General features: G+C 43.8%; 1 protein-coding gene across 7 annotated transcripts in view; it reads left to right on the top strand.

Moving 5' to 3' along the window:
• tmem269 (transmembrane protein 269) overlaps nt 1-25,249 on the top strand; it is a 150,824-nt gene that overhangs the window by 57,644 nt on the left and 67,931 nt on the right. For 5 of the 7 annotated variants that reach the window (XR_013578918.1, XM_078558288.1, XM_078558286.1 and 2 more), the window contains one exon: nt 9,456-9,603. Coding sequence is in view for 6 of the 7 variants with exons in the window: in XM_078558288.1 (XP_078414414.1) it covers nt 9,456-9,603 (148 nt within the window). In the remaining variant the exon portion in view is untranslated. Of the gene's footprint in view, nt 1-6,567; nt 6,683-9,455; nt 9,604-25,249 lie in introns of all 7 variants that reach the window. The other 2 variants (XM_078558290.1, XM_078558289.1) reach the window with 1 other exon arrangement.

Here is a 25,249-nt window from a genome sequence, read left to right as displayed (position 1 = left end):
TTATTCACAATATATATTAATGATTTAGATGAGGGAATTAAATGTAATATCTCCAAATTTGCAGATGACACAAAGCTGGGTGGGAGGGTGAGCTGTGAGGAGAATGCAGAGATGTTTCAGTGTGATTTGGACAAGCTGAGTGAGTGGGCAAATGCACGGCAGATGCAGTATAATGTGGATAAATGTGAGGTTATCCATTATGGAGGCAAAAGCAGGAAGGCAGATTATTATCTGAATGGCTATAAATTGAGAGAGGGGAATGTGCAACGAGACCTGGGTGTCCTTGTACACCAGTCGCTGAAGGTAAGCATGCAGGTGCAGCAGGCGGTAAAGAAGGCAAATGGTATGTTGGCCTTCATAACCAGAGGATTCGAGTACAGGAACAGGGATGTCTTGCTGCAATTGTACAGGGCCTTGGTGAGACCACACCTGGAATATTCTGTGCAGTTTTGGACTCCTTATCTGAGGAAGGATGCTCTTGCTGTAGAGGGAGTGCAGTGAAGGTTTACCCGACTGATTCCTGGGATGGCGGGACTGACATATGAGGAGAGATTGAGTTGATTAGGATTATATTCGCTGGAGTTCAGAAGAATGAGGGGGGATCTCATAGAAACCTATAAAATTCTAACAGGATTAGACAGATGCAGGAAGGATGTTCCCGATGGTGGGGGAGTCCAGAACCAGAGGTCACAGCCTGAGGATATGGGGTAGACCATTTAGGACTGAGAGGAGGAGAAATTTCTTGACCCAGAGAGTGGTGAGCCTGTGATTTCGTTACCACAGAAAGTAGTTGGGACCAAAACATTGTATGCTTTCAAGAATGAGTTAGCTATAGCTCTTGGGGTGAAAGAGATCAAAGGATATGGGGAGAAAGCATGAGCAGGCTATTGAGTTGGATGATCAGCCATGATCAAAATGAATGGCGGAGCAGGCTCGGAGGGCCGAATGGCCTACCTAGTTTCTATGTAAATATATTTTGAATGGAGATATAAATGTTGAAACTAATTCTTTTTGCCAACAAAACTGACTTATTATGCGGGCTGAATCTTGGCACCCAAAAATAGCATGGTTTGGGGTCATATCAGAGATTAAAATGCAAAAAATCCTGCACCTTAAATCCATCCACTTGCAGTTTTAATTGAAACGGGAAGAGGGGCAGGCAACCAACCCACTCTCAAAAAGTGGTTTGGATAGTATATTTTATAATGAGGCTGGGTGCCTTTATTTTATTAGTGCTAGTGACTCCTGCCCCTGCCAAAAAGGAAATTGGAAGGTCAGCTCTCTCACCAGCCACAGGCGCATGCACGGCTTCTCCAACTGCTTACGTCACCACTGTGCAACCTGAAGCTTTGGCTCTTGCCTGCTCCCTTTTGGCCAGTGTTGCAGCACAAATAAGTGTAGCCTTTTAATAGTCGCACTATTTTTAAATTAGAGGCGGCCAGATTTCTAGAGTCTTGGGAAACTCGGCAGCCTAAAGGAGACCAGAGGGGCTGAATCCACGAGATGAGTGCCTTTACAGTACTGCTCGTTGGCCAGGTGGAGCAGGAGTGCTTCCTCCAGGCCCCACCCTCCTCTACTTCATCCCAGTACATAACTCACCTCCAGGCTAAAGTTTCTGCCCATATTTCTGACTGGGTTTAACAAAAACCTGATTTTTTTGGTAATTTTGTATTTTATTTATGTCCTTTACAATTTTGATAAATATGTAGGCTTTTGTTAGGCAAGGGTGTTAATAGATACGGAACCAAGGTGGATAAATAGAACGATGATCTAATTGAATGGGGATATAGACTTAAGGAATGGAATGGTCTGCTCCTGTTCCTCTGTTCCTAAATAAAGTGACTTTACTTCCTGCCCCATACCATTACCTTAGGAGTCTCCCAGGGATCAATCCTTGGCCTTCTCCTGTTTCTCAACTTATATAATTGCAATAACATCATCTAAAGATGCAATGTCAGGTCCCACATGTAACTGATGATACGCAGCTCACTGTCACCACCGATTCTCTCAACCCTTCCACTGTCTGTGTTGTCAGACTGCTTGTCTGACAACCAGTCCTGGATGAAGCAAAATTTCCTCCAGTTTAACATTGGAAAGACTGAAACCATTGTCCTCAGCCCCCACCCCATTTTCTAGAGGCCGAATTCGCTCTCTGGCTGACCGCTGTTTCAGGCATAAGACACTGTTCGCAATCTCAATGCCCTATTTGATCCTCAGCAGAGCTCCTGACCCTATAGTACTATGCATGAGAAAGACCTTTATAGTACTTCTACCTTTATAATTCTGGCCCCTCTGACCCTGCCGCAGCTCATTTGCTGCTGAATGCCTCCGCACTCAGCGATGCCTTTGTTACCTCCAGATTCTATCAATCTCAACGCTCTCCTCATCAGCTTCCCATGTTCCACTGTCCATAAATTTGAACCCCTTCAAAATTCTACTGTCCATATCCTAATGTGTACAAAGTCTTTCTCACCCATCACCTCGCTGTCTTACATTGGCTCCCAGTTCATCAGTGCTTCTACTTTTAACTTTCTCATCCTTATGTTAAAATGTCTCCCTAGCCTTGCTCCAGCCCTACAACTCTTTGAGAAGTCGACATTCCTACAACTTTGCCACCTTGTGCATCCCCCCCATTATTATCATTCCACCATTGATGGCTGTGCCTTCTGTCATCTAGGCCCTAATTTCTGGAATTCACCCTCTAACCCTATGCATTTCTCTACCTGTCTTGCCTCCTTTAAGACTCTGATTAAAACTCACCTCTTTGATCAAGTATTTGGTCACCTACCTTAATATCTCATTCAATGGCTTGGCATTAATTTTATTTGATTATGTAAAACTCAACCCTGGTTTACCAGGTGAACTCCAGGCATTTGTCTTTGGCCATCCAGTTAAGACATTGGATATTGACTGCTTCTCTTACTTTCTTTCCAAGAGATTTCCAATTAGATGTATAACTTCCCTTAACCCTTACATGCATAAGGGGTAAACACATGAGAATGTGCTTTTGGCTGGATGCCGTCAGTGTAATTCAGGAATTTGGGCGTGACTGCCCACTATTTTCTGACTTGTAAAATTATTCCTCTAATTTTGAGTTTACCTCCTGTGTCCGCTTGCATGTGAATATTGTTTGCCACTTTGAATTCAAGTTCCACAACTTCTCTGTTTCAAAGCTCACTTTTCCCTTTGGTAATTTCTCACTTTCTCCTATTGGAGCCCTAGCCTTTCAATTTTGCGATTTGCTCTCACACTGGTCCTTATAAATTTTACTCCTCTTCTGACCTACTCTGCTGTTTTGCTATAGGCTTGAATCCCTGTCTAAAATTCTAGAATGCATAATCATCACTCTACTCAGTATCTACCTTTCTCTGTCTCTCTTTGAACTCCTTCAGTCTTGTTTCAACCCTGCCCACAGCGCTCGGACTACTGGTTCACTGCATACTCCAGCTTATGTGATAAGTGACTATGTTCTGCTACCAATAAGAACACTCCCTCCATTCTATCATTGGCAAACCCTTGCTACGTCTCTCCCTGCTTTCTAATTCCTCTTCAACTGTGCTTCTGCTATTTCCTTTAACCTACCTACTTGAGCCTCACTGCTTATCACCCCAGCACCAACGCCACCATGCCCCCCCACCCCAACTACCCAAACACCCAAGCTGTGAAGTGTTATGGATTGTTAAAAGCACTATAAATGCGAGTTATTGCTATTTGGTTTTCCAAACCAATCAACTGTGAAATTCTCCAATCTTTTGTTGACAAAATAGTTGTTAAAATTATTATTTTGACTAATTTAGTGAACTGGTAATATGTTGATACACCACAAACTGGTGCAGAAATTTTGCAAAGTTAATTGCCCACTTTACAATGACCTGCTGTAAATTGATCTAGATCAGTGTTTTTGCACTGCATGGTACCTCAAACAGATAATCTGACGCATTTGTGTGCATGTGTTTTCAGTTAACAAATAGAATTGTCTATGAATGTGGTTTACAGGGTTGTGGGACTGCCCTTCCTTGTTTAGGTCACTGGCTGACTTATGAAGCTGAAAACCCCAAGCAAAATCCCTCTCTGGCTTGAAGGAAATTTAACTAAAAAAAATGTCCAGGAAAGCAAGCTAAATTTAATCCTCACTTTGTAGCATTCTGTAAATGACATTACTATCTTCAGAACGTATTTTTTCATATTTGATAACTTGCGCTTGTTGCCATCCTTTGCACAACCAACACCTTTTTAAAATTTGTCCAACCTCACCATAGCTGTAAAAGACTCCTCTTTATTTATCAATTTAATCAATTTTCAAAAAAGGTAACTTAAATTGTGTGGTTGCTTATTCAATTTTTCATTTGAGTGTTGTTCCAATTCTGGGCATCACACTTTATGAAGGTGTGAAGGCTTTAAAGAGGGTGCAGAAAAGATTTACAAGAATGACTCTAAGACCCTTCAGTTATGTGGATAAATTGGAGAAGCTGGGGATGTTCATTTTGGAGAAATGAAAATTAAGAGGAGATTTGATAGAGCTGTTCAAATCATGAGGAGTTGGACAGAGTAGATAGGGAGAAACTATTCCCACTGGCGGCACAGGTCAAAAACCAGAGGACACAGATTGAAGGTGATTGATGAAAGAACCAAATGCGATACAAGGGTAAACTTTTTACGCAGTGAATTGTTAGGATCTGGAATGCATTTGCCTGAGAATATGGTGAAGGAAGATTTGATCAAGACTTTCAAAAGGGGATTCGGATAATCGTCTGAAGAGAAAACAATTGCAGAGCTATAGGGAAAGAGGAAGGAAGCGGGACTAGCTAGATTGCTTTTTCAAAGAGCCAACGTAGACTCAATGGGCCAAATGGCCTCTTTCTGTGCATGTAACCATTCTATGATTTTATTTGATATATGTCTAGGGACCCCCCCATAACCCTGCCTGGCTTTACAAATTGAAAAGAGGACTCTAAGAACAATGAGGTGACACAGTGGGTATTTGGCATGGGACAATTGGGTCACCTCAGTTATACCTCAAACTACCGTTGTGTGGGCAAAAACAACATACTGGTACTCCTCCATAAACTCTCTGATTTTTGCTGCTGCCATACTGTGTATGGCTTCTGGTTGTACAAGGTATGAATCTTTTAAAATGACTATAGGTCAAGAAGTAATTTTGTGTCACAGATCGTAAGAAATTTTCAAAGCTAGAGAGAGAGAATTGGAAGTTTAGGGAGACACATTCCATTCACGCTTTGGCCATGTTCAGAGTCAACTTGTGACTTTTTTTTGTATACTGTTGTAGATGACAGGAATTTTATAGTTATTCACAGAATGTGGGTGTCATTGATAAAGGTCAGCACTTACTGCCCATCCCTAATTGCCCATGATAAGGTGATGGTGAGCTGTTACCTTGAATATGAGTGGCTTGCTAGACCATTTCACAGGCTAGTTAAGAGACAGCTAGATGGCTGTGGGTCTGGAGTCACATACAGGCCAGATTTCCTTCCCTAAAGTGCATTATGAATCGATGGGTTCTTAAATCAATCCAGTAGTTTCATGATCACCATTATTAATGACAGCCTTTTAATTCCAGATTTAATTTAATTAATTGAATTTAAATTCCCCAGCTGCTTTGTTAGGATCTGAACACAAGTCTGCAAATCATTGGTCCAGGCCTCTGGGTTACTAGTCCATTAACATAAGCACTAGGCTATCGAATCTCAGGCGTGCATTTACCAAACAGTACAACTGGTTAATTCTTTTGGCAGTACTGTGCTCCAAATACCTGTCAATATTAAATTACAGTTGCCTACTTCAGTTTCCTTTCCACTTTGGTGGTTTTCACTTGTATGTGGAGGAAAAAATTAGGTTGAATGTTAAATGACCATCTTTTAGATTTGTCTCCCTCATTCTATGTCGAGGCTGCATTACATTCAAAAGCTGTCACTTTTCACTAACTTAATTCTCCCTGATATGGACCGTGTTTTTTTTGTGTGGTCTGTGCACAACATTTTTATACTTTAACTGCATTAACTTATTGCCACGTGTTTCAAAAGATCTGAGGTGCAATATAAGAATAAGACCTTAAGTGCAGCAGTGGCTGGGAAGAACCACATGGTCACACAGTTACTACTAGTCATTAAAATCATAAAGGGGCCAATGTTTAGATTGCAAGTATTTCATTTGTATGTGAAGTTTGAACCGCATTCAAAGAATGAGAATATTATACTTACGGTAGGTAAACCTAATGTTTTTAAATCGTGTTAAGTTTTTATAAATTTTTACACACTTAATGAAATTTGGACAGTTTGTCATCTAATTGTTGATTGGTATATGTCATGTGATGCTATTGTCATTTAGGTGAATTACAGTGAGTTTTTTCCACAGCAGATTACTACTGCATTTACTTTTTTATATTCTGAGAGTTTTAATTGAATGTAAGGAAAGTGTGATTTGAACAGATGCCATTTATATGAAGGATTTTTTAAAGCTAGAATCTTCTGAGTGGGGGTCTCTATGCAATGCTGATTTAGCAGACATTTGTTGGCTTCTGTGTTGCTCTGATCTGCTGTTTTCTTTCAGATCGAAAAAGGCTTGAACTTGGCTGGCTTTGGAAAACACGTGAAGTGCAGGGTGCAAAATACAATAGTAGGACTTGAACCTTAAGCCTTTCTCCCACGTAAAGCTTAGCATTTAGGTATTTAAAAAGCACGCACATTTGAAAGTTGGGAAATGTGGGAAAGCAGCATGTCATTGTCCAATGGTTGGAGTGGGCAGCAGGAGAGGGATAGAGAAAAGTCTTTAACCCTTTCTTTAGGTTTGGGGAAATAATTAAAATTTCAGTGTGGTAAGCTGATTTGTGAAAGACCAAAAATATCTTTAACTCAAACCTGAGTGGTTTAACCCTTGTTCCATTCATTGCTAAATTTGTAACTGATTCAAAAGTATGATTAATCTGAGATTATAATTTGGAATGGAAGAAATATTGCTCTGTTATTTTTACTCTTTGTTCTAGAAAAGTATACACACATGACTTTTCTTCTCTATCATTATTACTAGTGAAAATGATCTTTAGAAGAGATAGCTTCAACTAGGATGATAAGAGACCTCCAGGCATGTAAATAATTTCTAAATGATCCCCCACTATCTTCTTCCCATTACTAATTCATTTTTAGCCTTATAGTCACAGAATTAGCTTTATTATAGATCATCTTATACTTAGTTAATGGAGGGAGGGGTCATCACAGCATGCTGGTTTGATGAAATGTTTAGGAATATAGATGTTTACGTTTTAAAAGTATCCACATTTGCTTGCTTTTATCAGAATAAAGCAGTGATCATCAATAAGAGCAAAATCTATTTTAAGACACAACATCAATAAGTCTTACCTTATTCAAAACATTTTTTTAAACTGAAAAAGGGCTTACTGTTGGCATTTTCCAGCAACAAAATCAAACTTTAGTAGCTCAATTTTTCCTTAAGTGAAGCAAATGTTACTACATGTTATATTAACTGCCTGGTGCAATAGTGTACTTGGTTGGAGTTTTGATTCCAAAGTGGCGAGGCTTATAACAGTTGATTTTGACAATAAAATTTATCTAAACTGGAATGAAAAACATTAATATTTTAGTTAAAGCAGAGTAGCTCCTTTCTTTAACAACAAAAGCCCACCTATGTTAATGTTTCCAATTATGGTGTAGTTTCCTTGGTTTCTAGTAACTACTGGCAACACATGCTACATAAAGACTGTGCTTTATTCAGCAGTTGATAGAGACTACAAGGAAAGGTGAAACATCCACTTTGACATATTTTACTGGCTAGCTGAAATTAATAAGAAATAAATTAGTCTTGGGTACCAGATGCTGGAGAAGAATTTAACATGAAATATAAGTTGTTTGCAGCCAGGAGTTTTTCCTCTAATTTACATTAACTAGTAGGTTAAATATAATTATTACTGAACAGAAAATTTTAGAATCGTGTGGGTTTTTTTCAATACAAATCCATTTTAATTAGTTGAGCTATACAAATGTTATTTCAATGAAAATGGAATTTGGTTCCTTTGGCCCACAATTTTGTGGATTATTTATGTTTTGAATGGAAGAAGGTTAAACATCTGAATTGAGCTGAACGAAGAATTAACCCTATAGATTGCAAATTAGTGCAGTCATTCCCAAAGTTTTGAGATGTCCATTGTTCTGCTCAGAACTTATGAGCCCGGTACCTTTTTGTTTGAGTTGGTCTGCTCCATAATATTTGCCATTTAGCTCATTATGCACTTTAATTACCGGAAGGGAGTGGCTATCTTATTTCCACCAATAACCAAAAATTAATTTTAAAGGGCGTTACATTTTTTATTAATAATAATAATAGGCTCAAAACAATATTCATTTGTCACATCTGATACCCACCCAGTGCAAAGGCAAACTGACTATTTTCAACCTTCCTTCATACTGATTCATTAATAATAGGCCTGGATTCACAAAATAATGCCCATAGCCACTACAAAAACTCAAGGTTTTTTACTCGGGGCACGCTGGCACAGCAGAAGAAATAATCGGTGTACATACAAAATATGTTTGGCTTGACTGCACTTAACACAAATGTTCTGCTAATGTTGGATATATTGAGATTATGTTAGACAAGCTTTTAAAGTAGGGATGCCTTGAAATTACAGATACTGATATTTGTTTATATATACAATTATTACTTTGTTTTTTCCAATATAACCATTATCACAATAGCCATATATAATCCTGGCATATCAAAGAGCTTAATATGACAATGTAGTCTTTCTTTTATTGGGACCAATTTTTTCAGAAAGGTGTTCTGAATTCTAGTGTTGTCAGTAAATTGTTATGGATTACTCATAATGGTATTTTGAAATACTGATACTGATACAAAAAATAACCAGATTATCGGAGTATTAAATCATATCATGACATCCCTACTGGATTGTTTTGCTACATGCCAATTCTTGGTCCCATGCAAAAAGGTGGGCCATTAGAATGAAACTTATGTCTGCTCTTTGTTTAGAGCAAATGTCTCTACTGATACGAAAGCCCTTCTCTGATCCAAAGTAGTATCAATATTTTTTAATGTTCCTCTTGGACTATGTGCATTTGCAACAAATTTTGTTTATTTACTAGCTAACAGGTCCTACCAAATTTATGAACTCAGTCATTGCTATTAATGGACTGAATAGCAGTCCTTGAGCCAGTAATTGAGCCCTTTATGTTGATGGGGAAGAAATGTCTACATTGATCCAATACCCACAAGCTTTCAGATACACCAAGTTACGATATGCCTGGGCAGACTTTCCCTTTTTTTAAACTGAGATAATGCCAACAGTGTAGTATTTTGCTCAGCTTTTTCTCCTCTTTACCAAACCCACATGTACTCTAGAGATGTTCTAGAAGTGGCTACTAGAATTAACATTGTAATTACCTGATTGGCTACATTTTTGGTTTTAGGTGTTTTGCAGTATGCTAAGAAGTTGTTTCTTAGTGAGCAGGCAGGCCGGATCCACCTTCAAGAATTTGCACGCCAGAATGCTGCCAATGCACTATCTCTTACAAATCTTGTGATGGGACTGTCTTCAATTCTGTGCAGCTTAAATGGGTAAGTCCTAAAGACATACTTAAAATGAATATTTCTTATGAATAGTCACCTGGATTACATAAGACCAAAGGATATGGCAAGGAATGTAAGGCTGAAGGAATTTAAAATGTGCCAATGGAGCAGCTATGAAGGAATTTGAAGATGAGGGCAGTGAATTCAAATCTCTGTTGTGACTAGTGTAGATCAGCAAGCATGGGAGTAACTGGTGAACAGAGCTTTGTACAGGATACAGGCAGCTACGTTAGTTGAGTTGGGGTTTATGAAACGAGGAGGATTGGAGCAATTGGGTGTAATTTTATCTGAACAGACTCGCGTACAACGGGGAAGCTAGTAGCGGATAGGGAACCCATTTGTTTTCAGTGGACCTTGCCTTGGCTCTAACTCAGCTACAGCATTAGCATCCCACCTCTAGGTTTTCCAATTTGTGTTTCTTTTTACTGCCCATGAACAATATGTTGTATGTAAGAGGTGTGTGTTTTCTATGGAGTATGTATTAATTAAGGAAACCCAGCAGCAAGCTTTTTGTGAGATTACAAAAGGTTATTTATTATCACACACACACCTTGAATTTAATGCAACATTTCACTCACTTGTCTCGCACACATGAGGATTAGATACAGATGAAGGTAATTTACTGTTATAGTTTATAATTATCTCAGTTCTCGTTCGTGGCAGGCCTGTAGTTTCTTAGATGCAGATGATGCTTTAAAATTGAAACGAAGGTTTTGTAAAACGAGGAATCTTCAGCGGGCTGTGTAGTTTCTGGTTGTCAAATTTCTAGCAGGTTGGTTCTCAGGTGAATTTTGACTAGAACAGGCTGGGGAGTCCTTCCCTTGGGTTGGGGTCTTCCACTTTCAAGATATTGCTGTTTATTACTTTGGCTGCTGGCTGACTTTGCAGCTAGTTCAATGGCCTTTGGTGGAACTGTCTGCAAGCAGCTTCTTGCTGATTTAAAAGCAGACAACAAAATGTTCTCTCATCACATGACGTCCACAAGTTCAAAGTTCGTTTTCCAAACAAAGGGTGATGTGTCTGATCCCAATCATCCTGTGTTGTTTTTTGATAACTTGAGATTCACCCAGCCTAGGCTGGATGAGAGAAACCATCATAATACATTGGAAGGTTGATAGGATCCATTCACACCCGCCTTACTGACATTGAGTTTCAATGTTTCCTTTTGTTCAGGGTGAAACAGAGGGCTGGATTTTCACTGAGTTGGGATGACTCAGAAGCTTTTTAAAGTGATGCGTAGGTTCCGATTCGGGGATTCCTGACCCCGTTCCCAGGGTTTCCGATTTTCGAGAGTGTCTTTTAAGTTCTGGTCTGGTTCGGGTCGAGAGTCCACGCCCTGTATACCCGACCTGGCCAGCTTCATTGCAGGAATGGGCATGTCCTAGTGCTCTGCAATATTCATGGAGTTGAGCCAGCTTTACAAAGAGTCGTGGTTCATGGCACCTCAGAGGTGCCCCCCAAACTACCTTCATGGCTCTTCATGTCTCCCATGCCAAGCTATGGCACTTCCATGCCCATTCACCTACTATATACCGTATAGAAGCAATGAACGCTATAGTGATAGTAGGATGTGTAAAAAAAAAGCTTTCGTAAAACCAGTCATTTATTGATAACTTTCCACTTTCTTAAAAAAAGCCTTTTTACTACAGCCAAATAAAAGCGTCAATCATCCAGACCCTAGATTAGAACACTTGAAGATTAGAGTTGAGAATCTGCAAATTTCTCATCCACTTCCTTTAAAACTTGTCGTGGAAACTATTTGGTCCCAGGGATTTGTCACTCTTTGGCGCCGTTATTTTCTTTGTTACTGTTATTTGCTTACATTCATTTGGTAAGTCCTTGTCCCTAATTCTATATTAGTTTCCTTGAGAATTCAGACATGCTATCTTCTTCCTCCACTGTAAATACTAATGGAAAGTATTATGTTTTTGTCTACCATTTTCTTCCTGTAATTACAATATCAATATTATCACATTGCTCCTGACCATCCTCTTTTTTTCTAACAATTGTAAAGTTCTTTTGTGTTGATTTTGATAGCCCTCTCAAGCTTCATACTTATTGTCGTTCTTACCATCTGCTTTGTCACCATTTGTTGTTCCTTGTATGCCTCCTTGTCACCAGGATTTATGCTAGTTCTTACATTTAGTATTCTCTTTCTTTTAGTTTTAAGTTATCCCTTATCGCTTCAGTTGTCCATGGCCTGAATTTTGCGCTCAATGTGCGCACACGATTAGTGGGCCGGAAGCGGATGTGATATCTATTCTGCTTGCAATTGCAAGCTGAACCTAATTTCACGCCAGCTGGCAAATTAAGGGCCGGCCAGCATAAAATGTGCACTGACAGTTGCTTAGCACTGCCAGTGGGAGCATGACGGGCGTAGAGTCCAATGGGGACCCGCAAGGAGGGTTAAAAATTATAAAGGCTGTAAAGTTCCCTGAAGGCAGTCAGAAGTTGCTGAGGGGCATCCAGGAGCTGTTTCAGATTGAATTGAAGGATTTCCATTGGCAGGAGTTATGACCTCAGGAGCCACTGCTCACACCAGACGGAAAGACAATGCCAGTGGGCACTCTTTTCCTCCCCCCCCCCCCCCCCCACCACCACCACCACCACCCCCGCCGCTTCTCTGATGACTGCATATGCGCTCTCCTGGAGGCAATGAGTGCCGGATGGAAAATCCTAATACAATGGGATGGCAAGAGGAGGCCACCTCACCAAACCAAGAAGTCATGGATGGAGGTGGCTTGCAGTTGATTGGGCATGATGATGTGTGCTGCACATGGATCCACTGCCAGCAAAGGCTCAGTGAGCTTCTATGCTCCGCAAGGATAAGCACCAACTTGGCATGAAACTGTGTATAGATGTATTGGAGGGGGGCCGCTCTTTGTGGTGCTCAGGGCTCTGAAATGCAGAGTGCCAAATGGCACATATTCTTGTCTGGGAAATGTGGGCACTTGGCTTGGTTGTGTACAAGGGTGAGGTGTGCCAATCTGATGGGCACCTCAACCTGGGTCTCATTGGAGGGGGGAGTGGTGGCGAGGCAGGTATAGTGTGCCAGGTAGAGGGGGGACTAATGAGAGCACTTTTTTCTGTGCAGGAGAAGAGAAGCTATATTGCGCAGGAGCGCTAACAAACGGGTGATGAGGTGGCCAACCTCCTGATCCTCTCCCAAGTTTGAGATGGACACCAGAGGAGGAGCCGCAGACAGATGCACCCGCGTCACATCCTCTCTCTCCGTACCAAGCACCAGCGCAGACACAGGCACACCGGTGGGCGGTAGCACATCGGTTCAGATAGTAGTGCGCAGTGATGACGGCACATCACACTTGCATGATGAGATGGCGGAGGCAGCGAGTGCCCAGGGAGCCGGCAGTCGGAGGATTTCTGGAGACCAGTATCATGCTGAGTCCGAGGTAGGTGATGAGCCGCTGGAGTCGTCCATCAGGTGGCAGATGCTGGATGTCCAGTGGGATCCATGGGAAGATTTGGTGGAAATCCCTGAGGGTCTGCATGCCATGGGGCAGAATTTTTGGGTCGGCGAGCGGGCTCGAGACCCGCTTGCCGACACTTAAAATGGCACGCAGTGACATCGGGCGTGCGTTCCGATGTCACCGCGCGACATTTAGATTGTCAGTTTGGCCCGCCGAACTGTCAAAGGCCAATTAAGGCCATTAAGAAATAATTAAAGTTGTTAAGAATGCTGCATGTCCAAACTTAAGGTTGGCGGGCAGGCGAAGAGCCCAGGCAGCCTTCGTAATTTTCATGAAACCTCATCCACAGGTTGGGATGAGGTTTCATGAAGGGTTTATTAATTAAATAAAATTTTTTGCAAAAATTAATGGACATGTCCCAGCTCATGTGACAGTTAACTGAAACAAATCAGAACTTAAACAAATAAAAATACGTGAAAGAGCGCAGGCCCCGACTCAGGGAATCCCCCCCTCTGCCCGCACAGGGAGCGCACAGCGCTTCCAGGTGTGCTTCACGTTGGGCGGGCCTTAATTGGCCCACTCACATAAAATGGCGGCGTGCACCAATCGGGGGCGTCGATTGGGTTCGCGCTTGCTCCCACCTGCCCCTGCACAAACCACCACCACCCCCCACCACCACCACCACCAATGTGGAGGGGGGGGGATTCAGCCCGTGGTCTCTGTCTTGGAGAAATCCATGTGGAGCGTGAGCACTGCGTTGACCCGGAACTCAACGCATAGCCGCCTCCAAAGAGAGAGTGGTGACTATCATGGAGAGGCAGCTCCAGGAACTCAATCAGGGGTTTCTGGGGTTGCGCTCGGACCTGCAAGCCCACACACTGGCAGTGACCTCAGCAGGTCACTACCAGTGTGAGATGGATGGGCACCTGGTGACTATGCTAGGTGCCCATCCATCAGTAGTGAGCAGGGAGGTTCAAACCAACCACATGCTGCCGGGCAAGCTGCATGTCATCTCTGCGGACACTTCTCAGGGTGCTCTGGGTGAAGGCAGCAGCTCCACTGCCCTTCTGCCAGTGGCCATCGCATCTGATGAGGTCACGATGACTGATGAGTGCCCAGCCATGATGCTGGACGCTCCCACCCAGACGGTGCCTACACAAGTGCCACCAGAGGATGGCCGCCAAGGTCATTAAGCCCGACAGGACATCAGAGTCAGCAGGCTGCCTCAGTGCTGCTGCCAGCGGTGGGGGTTAGGGGGTTAGGGTGGTCACCAATACGCAGCACTTGCAAGGTGAAGTTTAAGGCACTTTAAACACAAGGGATTGTCACGGGTGATATAACTTTAATTGATACGTCAGCTCTGTACAATTTGTTTCCAGCACCACCATATAAATATTTCATTATGTGTAATGACCTGAATGTGCTTTATGTTTTTCATAGGTGATGGGCATGAGAGTGGCATGTGACAGACGGGAAGGGCAGCAAACTTTATTTTAGAGGTCAACACTTGACATAAGGGTAATAGGGTGGCCTCATCAGGACGGTCAGTAAGGTGGCTTCATCCTTGCCCTCACTTTCAAGTCATGCCTTGGATGCCCAGCTGAAAGTACGGAGAATCAAGGCCTCCCTGTTCTCCCTTTCTCCCATATGATTCTTCACTTCGGCATCCACCTCCTCACCCTGGGCCTCCTTCGGCTCCTCCTTAGACCCGTCACTTGAATTGTCCTCTGCAGCCTGTGTTGCAGCATCCCTGCTATCGTCCTCCAATAGGTCCCTCCCTTGACAGAGCCAGATTTTGCAGAGTGCAGCAGACAACAAGAATAAGTGAGATGCGCTCTGGAGGATATTGCAGTACTCCCCCGATTGGTCCAGGCAGCGGAACCTCATCCTGAGCAGCCCAATGACCCTCTTAATTACCATCCTTGTAGAGGCATGACTTTGATTGTCCCTCTCCTCTCCTTCTGTCCTTGGGTGTCCGAATGGTGTCATGAGCCACCTTTTCAAGGGATAGCCTTTGTCACCCAGGAGTCAACCATCCAACCGAGCTGGAGCAACGAACAGCCTTGGCTTCTGAGAATGTCGCAGGATGTACACATCATGGCAGCTGCCATAGTCCCTGGCGCATACCTACAATATCAGAGTCTTGTGGTAACAAAGAAGCTGGACGTTCATGGAGTGGAACCCCTTTGTTGACGAAGGCAACGACCTCCCCCTCTGGCACCTTTATGGCCACGTGCGTGTAATCTGCAGCTCCCTGGATGCGGGAAAACTCAGCAATTGCTGCAAAGCCTCTGGCTGACTTTGTTGGTCCGGAAATGAATGAAGTTACTGACCAGTCTGACCAGCGTGTCACTGACCAGCTTGACGCAGCTGGCTCTTAAGTCTACATAGTTTGAGGCGATCTCTGGGCCAATCATCTGGCAAACGGAGGTCACAGTGTCCCTAGAAAGGCTGCAGGATAATGGTGTCTTCTGTGGACCCTTCCGCCTTACACTTACTGCTGGCCCTGCACCCCCTCTGGCTGCGCCTCTCTTCCCACAGATCGCACTCTGGGGCGTTGCCTGCGGACACTTGGTCTCCTCCATGCTCCCTCCTGGTCCTCTTGTCCTCTTTGGAGGAGGTCGCTCCAGCAGTGCAGGCAATCCCCATTTGCTGAAATACAGATGGCACAAGAGAGTGTACTGAAGAGGGAACTTGGCACAAAGTCTGTGTGAAAGCTTGTAACCCAAAGAGTCCTCCAGAAAACGCAGAATATGCAATGAACTGTCTGAAAACTACCTCCAACCAACTCTCACCTAATCTCCTACCTACTCAAATTGCCGTGATCCTGGTCAACTCTTAACACGCCCTGGATCAAGTTGCAATTAAAACGTGATGGCCACCTGGCCGAGTGGCCTGTGCGCAGAGCATTAAATTGCACGGGTTATGTAAAATTCTGGACAATTGCCTTTTTAATGGGCTTAATTGCCCCTTTGATTGTCGGCGACACACGTCCAACTCCCACACATGCCCATTGACTGTAATATCGCGCGATGACGTTGGGACGCCTGCCCGACGACCACACGAGTTTGGGATCACCGCAGGCGTACTCCAAAAGCGTAAAATTCTGTAAAATCTTTATTTTGGCAAGTACTGATCTTACTCCTTATGGGTATAAATTGGTTCTATACCGTGTTAAAATCCCTTTTGAACATCGCCCAAAGATCTTCAGTCATTTTACCCACTAACAGATTTTCCCAGTTTATTATGGAAATATGTAAGATTCTGAGAGAGCTTGACAGGGTGGATGCTGAGAGAATGTTTCCCCTCAAAGGGAAATGTAGAACCAGCGGACGTGGTTTCAGAATGATTTCAATAAGGTCACCTCCCATTTCTCTAAAGTCCAATTAGTTTAGACCCAACCTGCTCGACCTTCGCTCATAAGACAACCCCTTCAACCCAGGGATGAAACTAGTGAACCTTCTCTCAACTGCTTCCAATGCAAGTATATCCCTCCCTAAATAAGGGGTGCCAATTTACAATGAAGGCAAGGAGGAATTTCTATGCTGAGGGGCGTGACTCTTTGGAATCTCTACTCAGGGAGCTGTAGAGGCCGAGTCATTGAATATATTCAAGGCTGAGTGTGGCAGATTTTTCAGCTGCAGGGGAGCCAAGTGTCATGGGGAACATGCAGGAAAGTGGAGTTGAGGCCAAGATCAGATCAGCCAAAATCTAATTGAATTGCTGTGCAGTCTCGAGGAGCCGAATTGCCTACTGTTCCTATTTCTTACATTCTCGTATCCCCATCCAAAAGCCAGCATTCACCCTCAGTCTATTGTCCTCTTGCGCCCATGTCTCTCATTAAACCTCCACAACTGGTGTCCTTTCTTCCTCTCCACAAAATTCACTAGGAGCATGCACACCTCTTTGCTTTCTCTCCTTCCAGGTTACCCATGTCTGCAATGGCTCAGTTGGGATCATTCTTGCCTCTGACTAACAAGGTCCTGGGTTCAAGTCCCGTTTGAGGCTTTGAGCACAAAAATTAAGCTTGACACTCTAATGCAGTATTATTTTCGATGAGATATTAAATCCCTGCCTGTTTGGGTGGAAGTAAAACATCCTATGGCACTATTTCACAGATGAGCAGGGGATTTATCCCTGGTGTCCTAGTCAATATTTATCCTTCAATCAACATTACAAAACCGATTATCTGGTCATTATCCCATTGCTATTTGTGGGAGCTTGCTGTGTGCAAATTGGCTACTGCTTTTCCTACAGTACTGATTACATTCCAAAAATTACTTCATTGGTTGAAAGTACTTAAAGACATTCAGTGGTCATGAAAGTGTTATATAAAGGCAAGTCTTTTTCTTTTTGTCAGGTATCCCAGATTCCCTTCCATGCAATTCCCCTCGACCTGGATGAGAGAGATGCAGCTGAAATATCCCTGAGTCAGGAGATTGAAATTAATGACATCCACATGAGCCCTTCGTATCCTGAGCTGTGCCCGGCCACCTTGTTGTGGAGCAAGGACACCTCAACATTCAGCAACATCTCCCTCTTCCACCAATTCCTCCTCCTCTCTTACCCCCTGCACCTACTCTTCCTCTGACGGGATATCTCCTTCCAGAGCCTCACAATCCTCAAGGTCCACCTCTGTAGGGGGTCATGTTACAGAACATGCTGCAGACCAAGACAATAACAGAAAACCTTGGAAGAGGGAATTGGAGGGTGCCATCTGACCAGTCCATGCACTGGAAACACATATTGAGAAGCTCAATGGCCTGGTAACCGGTGGTTCTAGTGAGTAGGTAGTTGTATCACCACTGTCTGTGGCTCCCAAATGGGGTGAGTAGCCATGCCTTCCAGGGTTATCCCTTGTCCCCTAGGATCCTTTCACTTATTTTTGGGGTTTGAGTGAAGATCTGAGGCAGTTTGAACTGGTGGAGGATGAATGGGTCATAGCAGCTGCCAGGAAAGTGAGCCCACACATGGAGAAACCTCTTGTTTTGGTCACAGGCCAGTTAGAGACTGAGGGAGTGGAAGATTGTTGCAAATGCTTCAACTTTGTCTTTTGCACTGGCGTGCTGGGCTTCCCCATTTTTGAGGATGGGGATATTTGTGGAGCCTCCTCCTCCAGTGAGTTATTTAATTGCCCACCACCATTCACAACTGAATGTGGCAGGACTGCAGAGCTTAGATCTGATCCACTGGTTGTGGAATCACATAGCTCTGTCTGTCGCATGCTGCTTTTGCTGTTTGGCACGCAAGTAGCCCTGAGTTGTGGCTTCATCAGGTTGACACCTCATTTTTAGGTATGCCTGATGCTACTTCTGTCATGCCCTCCTGTACTCTTCATTGAACCAAGGTTGATCTCCTGGCTTGGTGGTAATGGTAGAGTGGGGGAGATGCCAGGCCATGAGGCTACGTATTGTGGTTGAGTACAATTCTGCTGCTGCTGATGGCCCAAAGGACCTCATGGATGCCCAGTCTTGAGTTGCTAGATCTATTTGAAATCTATCCCGCTTAGCACGGTGGTAGTACCACACAACATGGAGGGCATCCTCAGTGTGAAGATGGGACTTTGTTTCCACAAGGACTGTGTGGGGGACATACCCAGGGATGGTGAAGGTGGTGTCTGGGACATTGTATGTAAGATATAATTCTGTGAGTATGACTATGTCAGACTGACTGCCCAAAGCCTGTCCACCATCTACGAGGCACAAGTCAGGAGTGTGATGGAATACTGTCCACTTGCCCGAATGAGTGCAGCTGCAACAACACTCAAGAAGGTTGACACCATCCAGGACAAAGCACCTGCTTGATTGGCACCCCATCCATTAATTAATCATTGCTAATTGATTATAATTAATAAAGTCACACCTCTCAATGGGTTTTGGCACTGCCAGTGAACTTTACAATACTGATAAAACAATACAGCTTACAATACTGATAAAACTAATAATATCAGTTACTGGTTTACCTGCTCCTTCTGCTGCACCAAAGTGGAAATTAAATACTGGAGGCTAAAATTGTAGAAGATGAAAAGGACCTCCTCCCCGCTCTTCACCGAACTGCCCACTCAGCACACTACTTTTTGCAGTAAACCTTACCGAAAGCACCTCTTCCCCCACCCCACCATGCACCAAATTCTCACTTTGAACCAAAGTCCCAGATATACTCACTCGGTCTTTGTGTCACTCAGGTCAAAGTCTCCCCTCTCTGACCGTGCACCTCTTACTGACTGAAAAGCACCATAACTACCTCGTGTCAGCAGGGATGAGAATTTTCCACTGCTTGGTGCATTTCTGACATTGGCTTTTCAGAAATTCGCCAGTTTAAATTTATGTTCTAACCTTTGGAGCTGATTGGGTTTAAAAAAAATTGCAACTTTGCTGTCAGTCAGTGAGAGCAGGAAATGACTGCAGAGCTGTGATTGGAGGAGCAGTGAATTGTGGGAGAGACAGATTGCTGCTCCAGTCTCAAATTCTCCCATGCCGGCTGCTCAGCTTTTCCAATCACAGGTTCCCTCACTCCCACTCTTGCTGCTCCTCCAGAGACAGATCTATGATTGCTGGAGCTGAAAGGGCAGGAGAAAGGGAACCTTTAGAGGTCAAGGAGTCTGGCCAGACCCTCTGCCGCCATGCAGGAGACTTTCAGATATGCTGTCACCAATCGCTTTGACCAACTGTTGGACAACGAGGCCGAAGAGAAGCAGCGAAAGAAAAAAGAGTCACAAAGCCTGCAAAATCTCTGCCAGTCTATTGGTTGGTATTGAGAGAATGCTGTCCTGTTGGTGCACAGTGCTGATGAAATGCTGTAATGTCTGAGGTTGTGACTCAGGGAAAGTAGAACTGATGTTGGGGCAGTACTAATGGGTACTGCCAGGAGGGCCAGGACTGAGAGAGCACGGCATTACTCAATGGCCAGTTAAAAAGGAGTACTGCCCTTTCTTAGTGAGAGTAACAAAGGGCTGCAGTACTGTCAGAGATGCAGTAGAGCGGGACCTCTGCAGTGTCAGAGGTTAAATATTAATCCACTGCTGCACAGTCAGAGATGCAGTTTGGAGGGAGTAATATGCTGTCAGAGGGGCAGGATTAAGGGAGTGCTGCACTGCTGTAAGCTGAATGCTAAGAGGATGCTTCACTATCAGACAGGCAGTTCTGTGGAAGTGTTGCATTGTCAGATGGACCTAGTGAGGGAGCGCTGTGTTGTCAGAGCTGCACTGATAGAGTACTGCACTTCCTTTTCCCATCCCTCTCTGTACTTCTCCCTCTCTTCCTCTCCTGCTCCCTCTCTTTCCCTCTCCCACTGTCACCCACCTCACCATTCCACCTACCCTACTCACCTACCTGGCAAACCTACCCACCCACTCACCCTACCCAATCACCCACTTTACCCATCCACCCCTTCATTAACATTCAAAGACTGGATCTTTAAAATTAGCATACGGCAGCTAGTGTTGTAAAAATGGGGTCGTCTTCTCCCAACTCTACTCAGCTCTGAGAGAGTTTTAAGAGGGGCGCTGTGCTGTGCATTTCTTTGACAGCTGGGATCAGAAGATCCCGGAGGAACTGCATACCAGAGTCGAATTGGGGGAATCTTCGAGAGCAACAGCAATCCACTTATCATTGCTTGGAAGATCCCTGCCCAATGAACTTTTAAGATGCATTGTTAGGTAACATTACAAACTTAGGCAAATAGTGAACAGACTTACTTTGGCAGCTTTACTGAAGCCAATAAACATCCACCTCACCAGTTCCCAGGATCTGATCACGGTTAAGACTGAACTGATTCTTCCCACCTCCATCCAGGCTGCTCTTGTGCAACTCGTTCCTATTTTCTCATCCTGCCTGTGCTCCCTTCTCTGCCATGAAATCGTATCCTAGAAGGATGTCATTTATTGTTCCAGTCTTGCTGCAACCATTTCTACCCTTCAGCATAAATACAATGGAAAATAGCCAGCCTTGAAGAGCAGCTGATGCCAGATAATGAGCCTTCTGAGTTTTGTGTGCTGGAAACGCTGAATACTTATTTAAATGAACTGGCCTCACTTTAGTATACAACTTTAGTTCATTGCGCCACATGCATACTCAGCACACTAAAGAGCAATGCTGCTTCTTCAACAGCACCACGGCCACATTATCACGCATTCATGTTTATAAATCACACAATGCAAGCAGGCTGGGAACTGTGTGTAAAATGGATTAGGGCAGTATCATAATCATTTGTTCACAAACCCCCACCTTTCCCTGTGTTGTTTAAGGATCCTGTCAAGCAGAGCCTCTTGGAATCATAAAAACAAAAAAACTGCGGATGCTGGAAATCCAAAATAAAAAATACCTGGAAAAACTCAGCAGGTCTGGCAGCATCGGCAGAGAAGAGTACAGTTGACGTTTCGAGTCCTCGTGACCCTTCAACAGAACTAAGTAAAATTAGGAGAGGGGTGAAATATAAGCTGGTTTAAGTGGGGGGGAGAGAGAATGGCGGGGGTGGTTGTTGGGACAAGCAAGCAGTGATAGAAGGAGATAACCAAAAGATGTCACAGATAAAAGAACAAAGAGGTGTTGAAGGTGGTGATATTATCTAAAAGAATGTGCTAATTAAGAATGGATAGCAGGACAAGCAAGGTAGCTCTAGTGGGGGTGGGGTGAAATAAGACTAAAAGGTATAGATAAATGATTGGTGGAATACATTAAAAATAATGGAAATAGGTGGGCTACCTTGCTTGTCCTGCTATCCATTCTTAATTAGCACATTCTTATAGATAATATCACCACCTTCAACACCTCTTTGTCCTTTTGTCTGTGACATCTTTTGGTTATCTTCTTCTATCACTGCTTCCCCAACAGCCACCCCTCAACCCCCCACCCTTCTCTTCCCCCCCCCCCTTAAACCAGCTTATATTTCACCCCTCTCCTATTTTTCCTTAGTTCTGTTGAAGGGTCATGAGGACTCGAAACGTCAACTGTACTCTTCTCCGCCAATGCTACCAGACCTGCTGAGTTTTTCCAGGTATTTTTTATCCTCTTGGAATTATCTTCTAACTATTCAAAGAACACAGAAAATTTATAGCACAGAAGGAGGCCATTCAGCACATTGTATCTGTGTTGTCTGAAAGCTATTCAGCTAAATCCCACATTCCATCTCTTGGTCTGTTGCCCTGTAAGTTACAGCACTTCAAGCTGTAACTATCCATAACTATCTTTAAAACCTGATGAGTGTTTCTGCTTCTACCACCCTTTAGGCAGTGAGTTCCAGACACCAACCACCCTCTAGGTGAAAGAAATTCTCCTCAATTCCCCTCTACACCTTCTGCCAATTACTTTAAAACTATGTCCCCTGATCATTAACCTTTCTGCTAATGGAAATAGGTCCTTTCAATCCAATCTTCCCAGTTCCCTTATAATTTTATACACCTCAATTATAGGCCCCCCAACCGCCTCTGTTCTAAAGAAAACAACCCTAGTCTATCCAATATTTCCTCATAGCAAAGATTTTCCATTTCCGGCAACGTTCTCACAAATCTCCTCTGGATCCTCTCCAGTGCCATCACATCCTTCCCTAATGCAAAACTGTATGTAGCATTCTACCTGTGGCCTAATTAGTGTTTCATACAGTTCTAGCATAGCCTCCCTGCTCTTATATTTCAATGCTTTGGCTAATAGAGGAAGCCTTCTTAACTACCTTATCTACCTGTCCTGTTACTTTCAGGAATCTGTGAACATGCACCCAATATCCCTCTGTTCCCTACACTTCTCAGTTTCACATCATTTATTGTGTATTCCTTTGCCATATTTAAGCCTCTCTAAACGCAATACCTCACACTTCTCTGGATTGAATTACATTTGCTACTTTTCTCCCCACTTTACCAGTCCATTGACCTCTTCCACATGTAGTCTGCAGCTGCTGTCTTCATTATAATTTTTGTATCATCCGCAAACTTCTTAATAATGCCCCTTCTACTAAATCTAGGGCCTGGATTTTTGTCTTGGGCTCAGAACACATGAGTTTAGCCCATTCACGATATCCAACCCCCGGGCCCCCCTCCAAACTCCATTCTAGCCATATGGGCAGGGAGCGGTCAGGTTTTGCAAGCCGTGATGCAGAGTAGGGTAAGTGTGGAAGTGGGCTGATTAGAAGGCCCAACTCAGTTTGCGGGGACAGAAGCCTATCTCCCAACATCATTCTTATGCCTCCTAACCCTCACTTCCATGCCCGCTCATATCCCCACATGGCCCCTCCATGCCTCCCATGTATTCCCCATAGCCACTCACCCAGTATCCACTATGTAATCTAATAAAATTGCCATTCAAACACACTGCCATCCATACTGCAATGAAAAAAACTATATTTCCACTGAAAAAAATTGAAATCCCCTTAAATGGTCATTATGTTTGAAAACAAATAAACATGTTTTCTGAAACCAAATCAAAGACTGATAAAGGTATTACAACCTCTTAAAGATACTGCAAAGGCTATCAGCCCTGACAATATTCTGACAACAATACTGAAGACATATGCTCCAGAAGTTGCCATGCCCCTACCCAAGCTATTCCAGTATAGCTACAAACTGGCATCTACCCGGCAATGTGGAAAATTGCCCATGTATGTCCTGTACACAAAAAGCAGGACAAATGCAATCCGAACAATAACTGCCCCATCAGTAAACTCCCAATCATCAGTAAAGTGATGGAAGGGATCATCAACAGTGCTATCGAGCAGCACTTGCTTAGCAATAAGCTGCTCACTGGTTCTCGGTTTGTGTTCTGCATGGGCCACTCAGCTCCTGACCTCATTACAGCCCTGGTCCAATCATGGACAAAAGAGCTGAACTCCAGAGGTGAGGTGTGAGTGACTGCCCTTGACATCAAGGCAGCATTTGACCGAATGCGGCATCAAGGAGCCTTAGCAAAACTGGCGTCAGTGGAAATCGGGGCAGGTAGGGAGGGAATACTCTCCATTGGTTGGAGTCATACCTTGCACAAAGGAAGATGGCTGTCATTGTTGGAGATAAATCATCACAGCCCCAGGACATAACTGCAGGAGGTCGTCAAGGCATTGCCCTCGGCCCAACCATCTTCATCTGTTTCGTCAATGAGCTTCCCTCCATCATAAGGTCAGAAGTGGGTATGTTGACTGGTGATTGCACAATGTTCAGTACCATTTGGGACTCCTCAGATACTGAAGCAGTCCATGTCCAAATACAGCAAGATCTAGACAATATCCAGGCTTGGGCTGACAAATAGCAAGTAACACTCATGCCACACAATGCCAGGCAACGACCATCTCCAACAAGAGAAAATGTAACCATCACCCTTGACATTCAATGGCACTACCATCGCTGAATCCCCCACTGTCAACATCCTGGGGGTTACCGTTGACCAGAAATTGAACTGGAATATAAATATAATATAAATACTGTGGCTACAAGAACGGTCAGAGGCTAGGAATCCTGCGACGAGTAACTCGCCTCCTGACTCCCCAAAGTCTGTCCACCATCCACAAGGCACAAGTCAGGAGTGTGATAGAATAATCTCCATTTGCCTTGTTTGGCACCGCATCCATAAATATCCACTCCCTTCACCACTGACACACAATGGCAGTAGTGTGTACCACCTATAAGATGCACTGCAGGAACTCACCAAGCCTCCTTACACAGCACCTTCCAAACCCACGACCTCTACCATCAAGAAGGACAAGGGCAGCATACACATGGGAACATCACCACCTGCAAGTTCGCCTTCAAGCCACTCATCATCCTGACTTGGAAATGTGTCGCCATTCCTTCACTGTCGCTGGGTCAAAATCCTGGAACTCCCTCCCTACACCACTGTGGGTGTACCTGCACCACTGGGTGTACCTACCCCACATGGACTGCAGTGGCAGCTCACCACCACCTTCTCAAGCGCAATTAGGGATGGGCAATAAATGTTAACCTAGCCAGTGACGCCCACGTACTATGTATTAATTTTAAAAATTGTCAATCAAACCTTGCTTTCACTCCCCTGAACAACTGTGTCAGTAGACTACTTGATGAACTCAGGCCATTAGCTGCTTTGAAACTCATTCATAATTGCCACAGCTGTCAAAACAGACCATTGCAGCTCCAAACAATGCAACTGAAGGGAAAATGGTGCTTTTTTTCATTTCAAAGCATATTGCCTGCCAAGTAATGGAGCGGAGCAGATTTTAATTTTCAACAGCTGGACAATTTTTTTATTTCA

This window comes from Cetorhinus maximus, chromosome 15, assembly GCF_964194155.1.
Source record: "Cetorhinus maximus chromosome 15, sCetMax3.hap1.1, whole genome shotgun sequence".
Classification (NCBI taxonomy): domain Eukaryota; kingdom Metazoa; phylum Chordata; class Chondrichthyes; order Lamniformes; family Cetorhinidae; genus Cetorhinus; species Cetorhinus maximus.
This window is presented reverse-complemented; position numbering and strand designations above follow the sequence as displayed.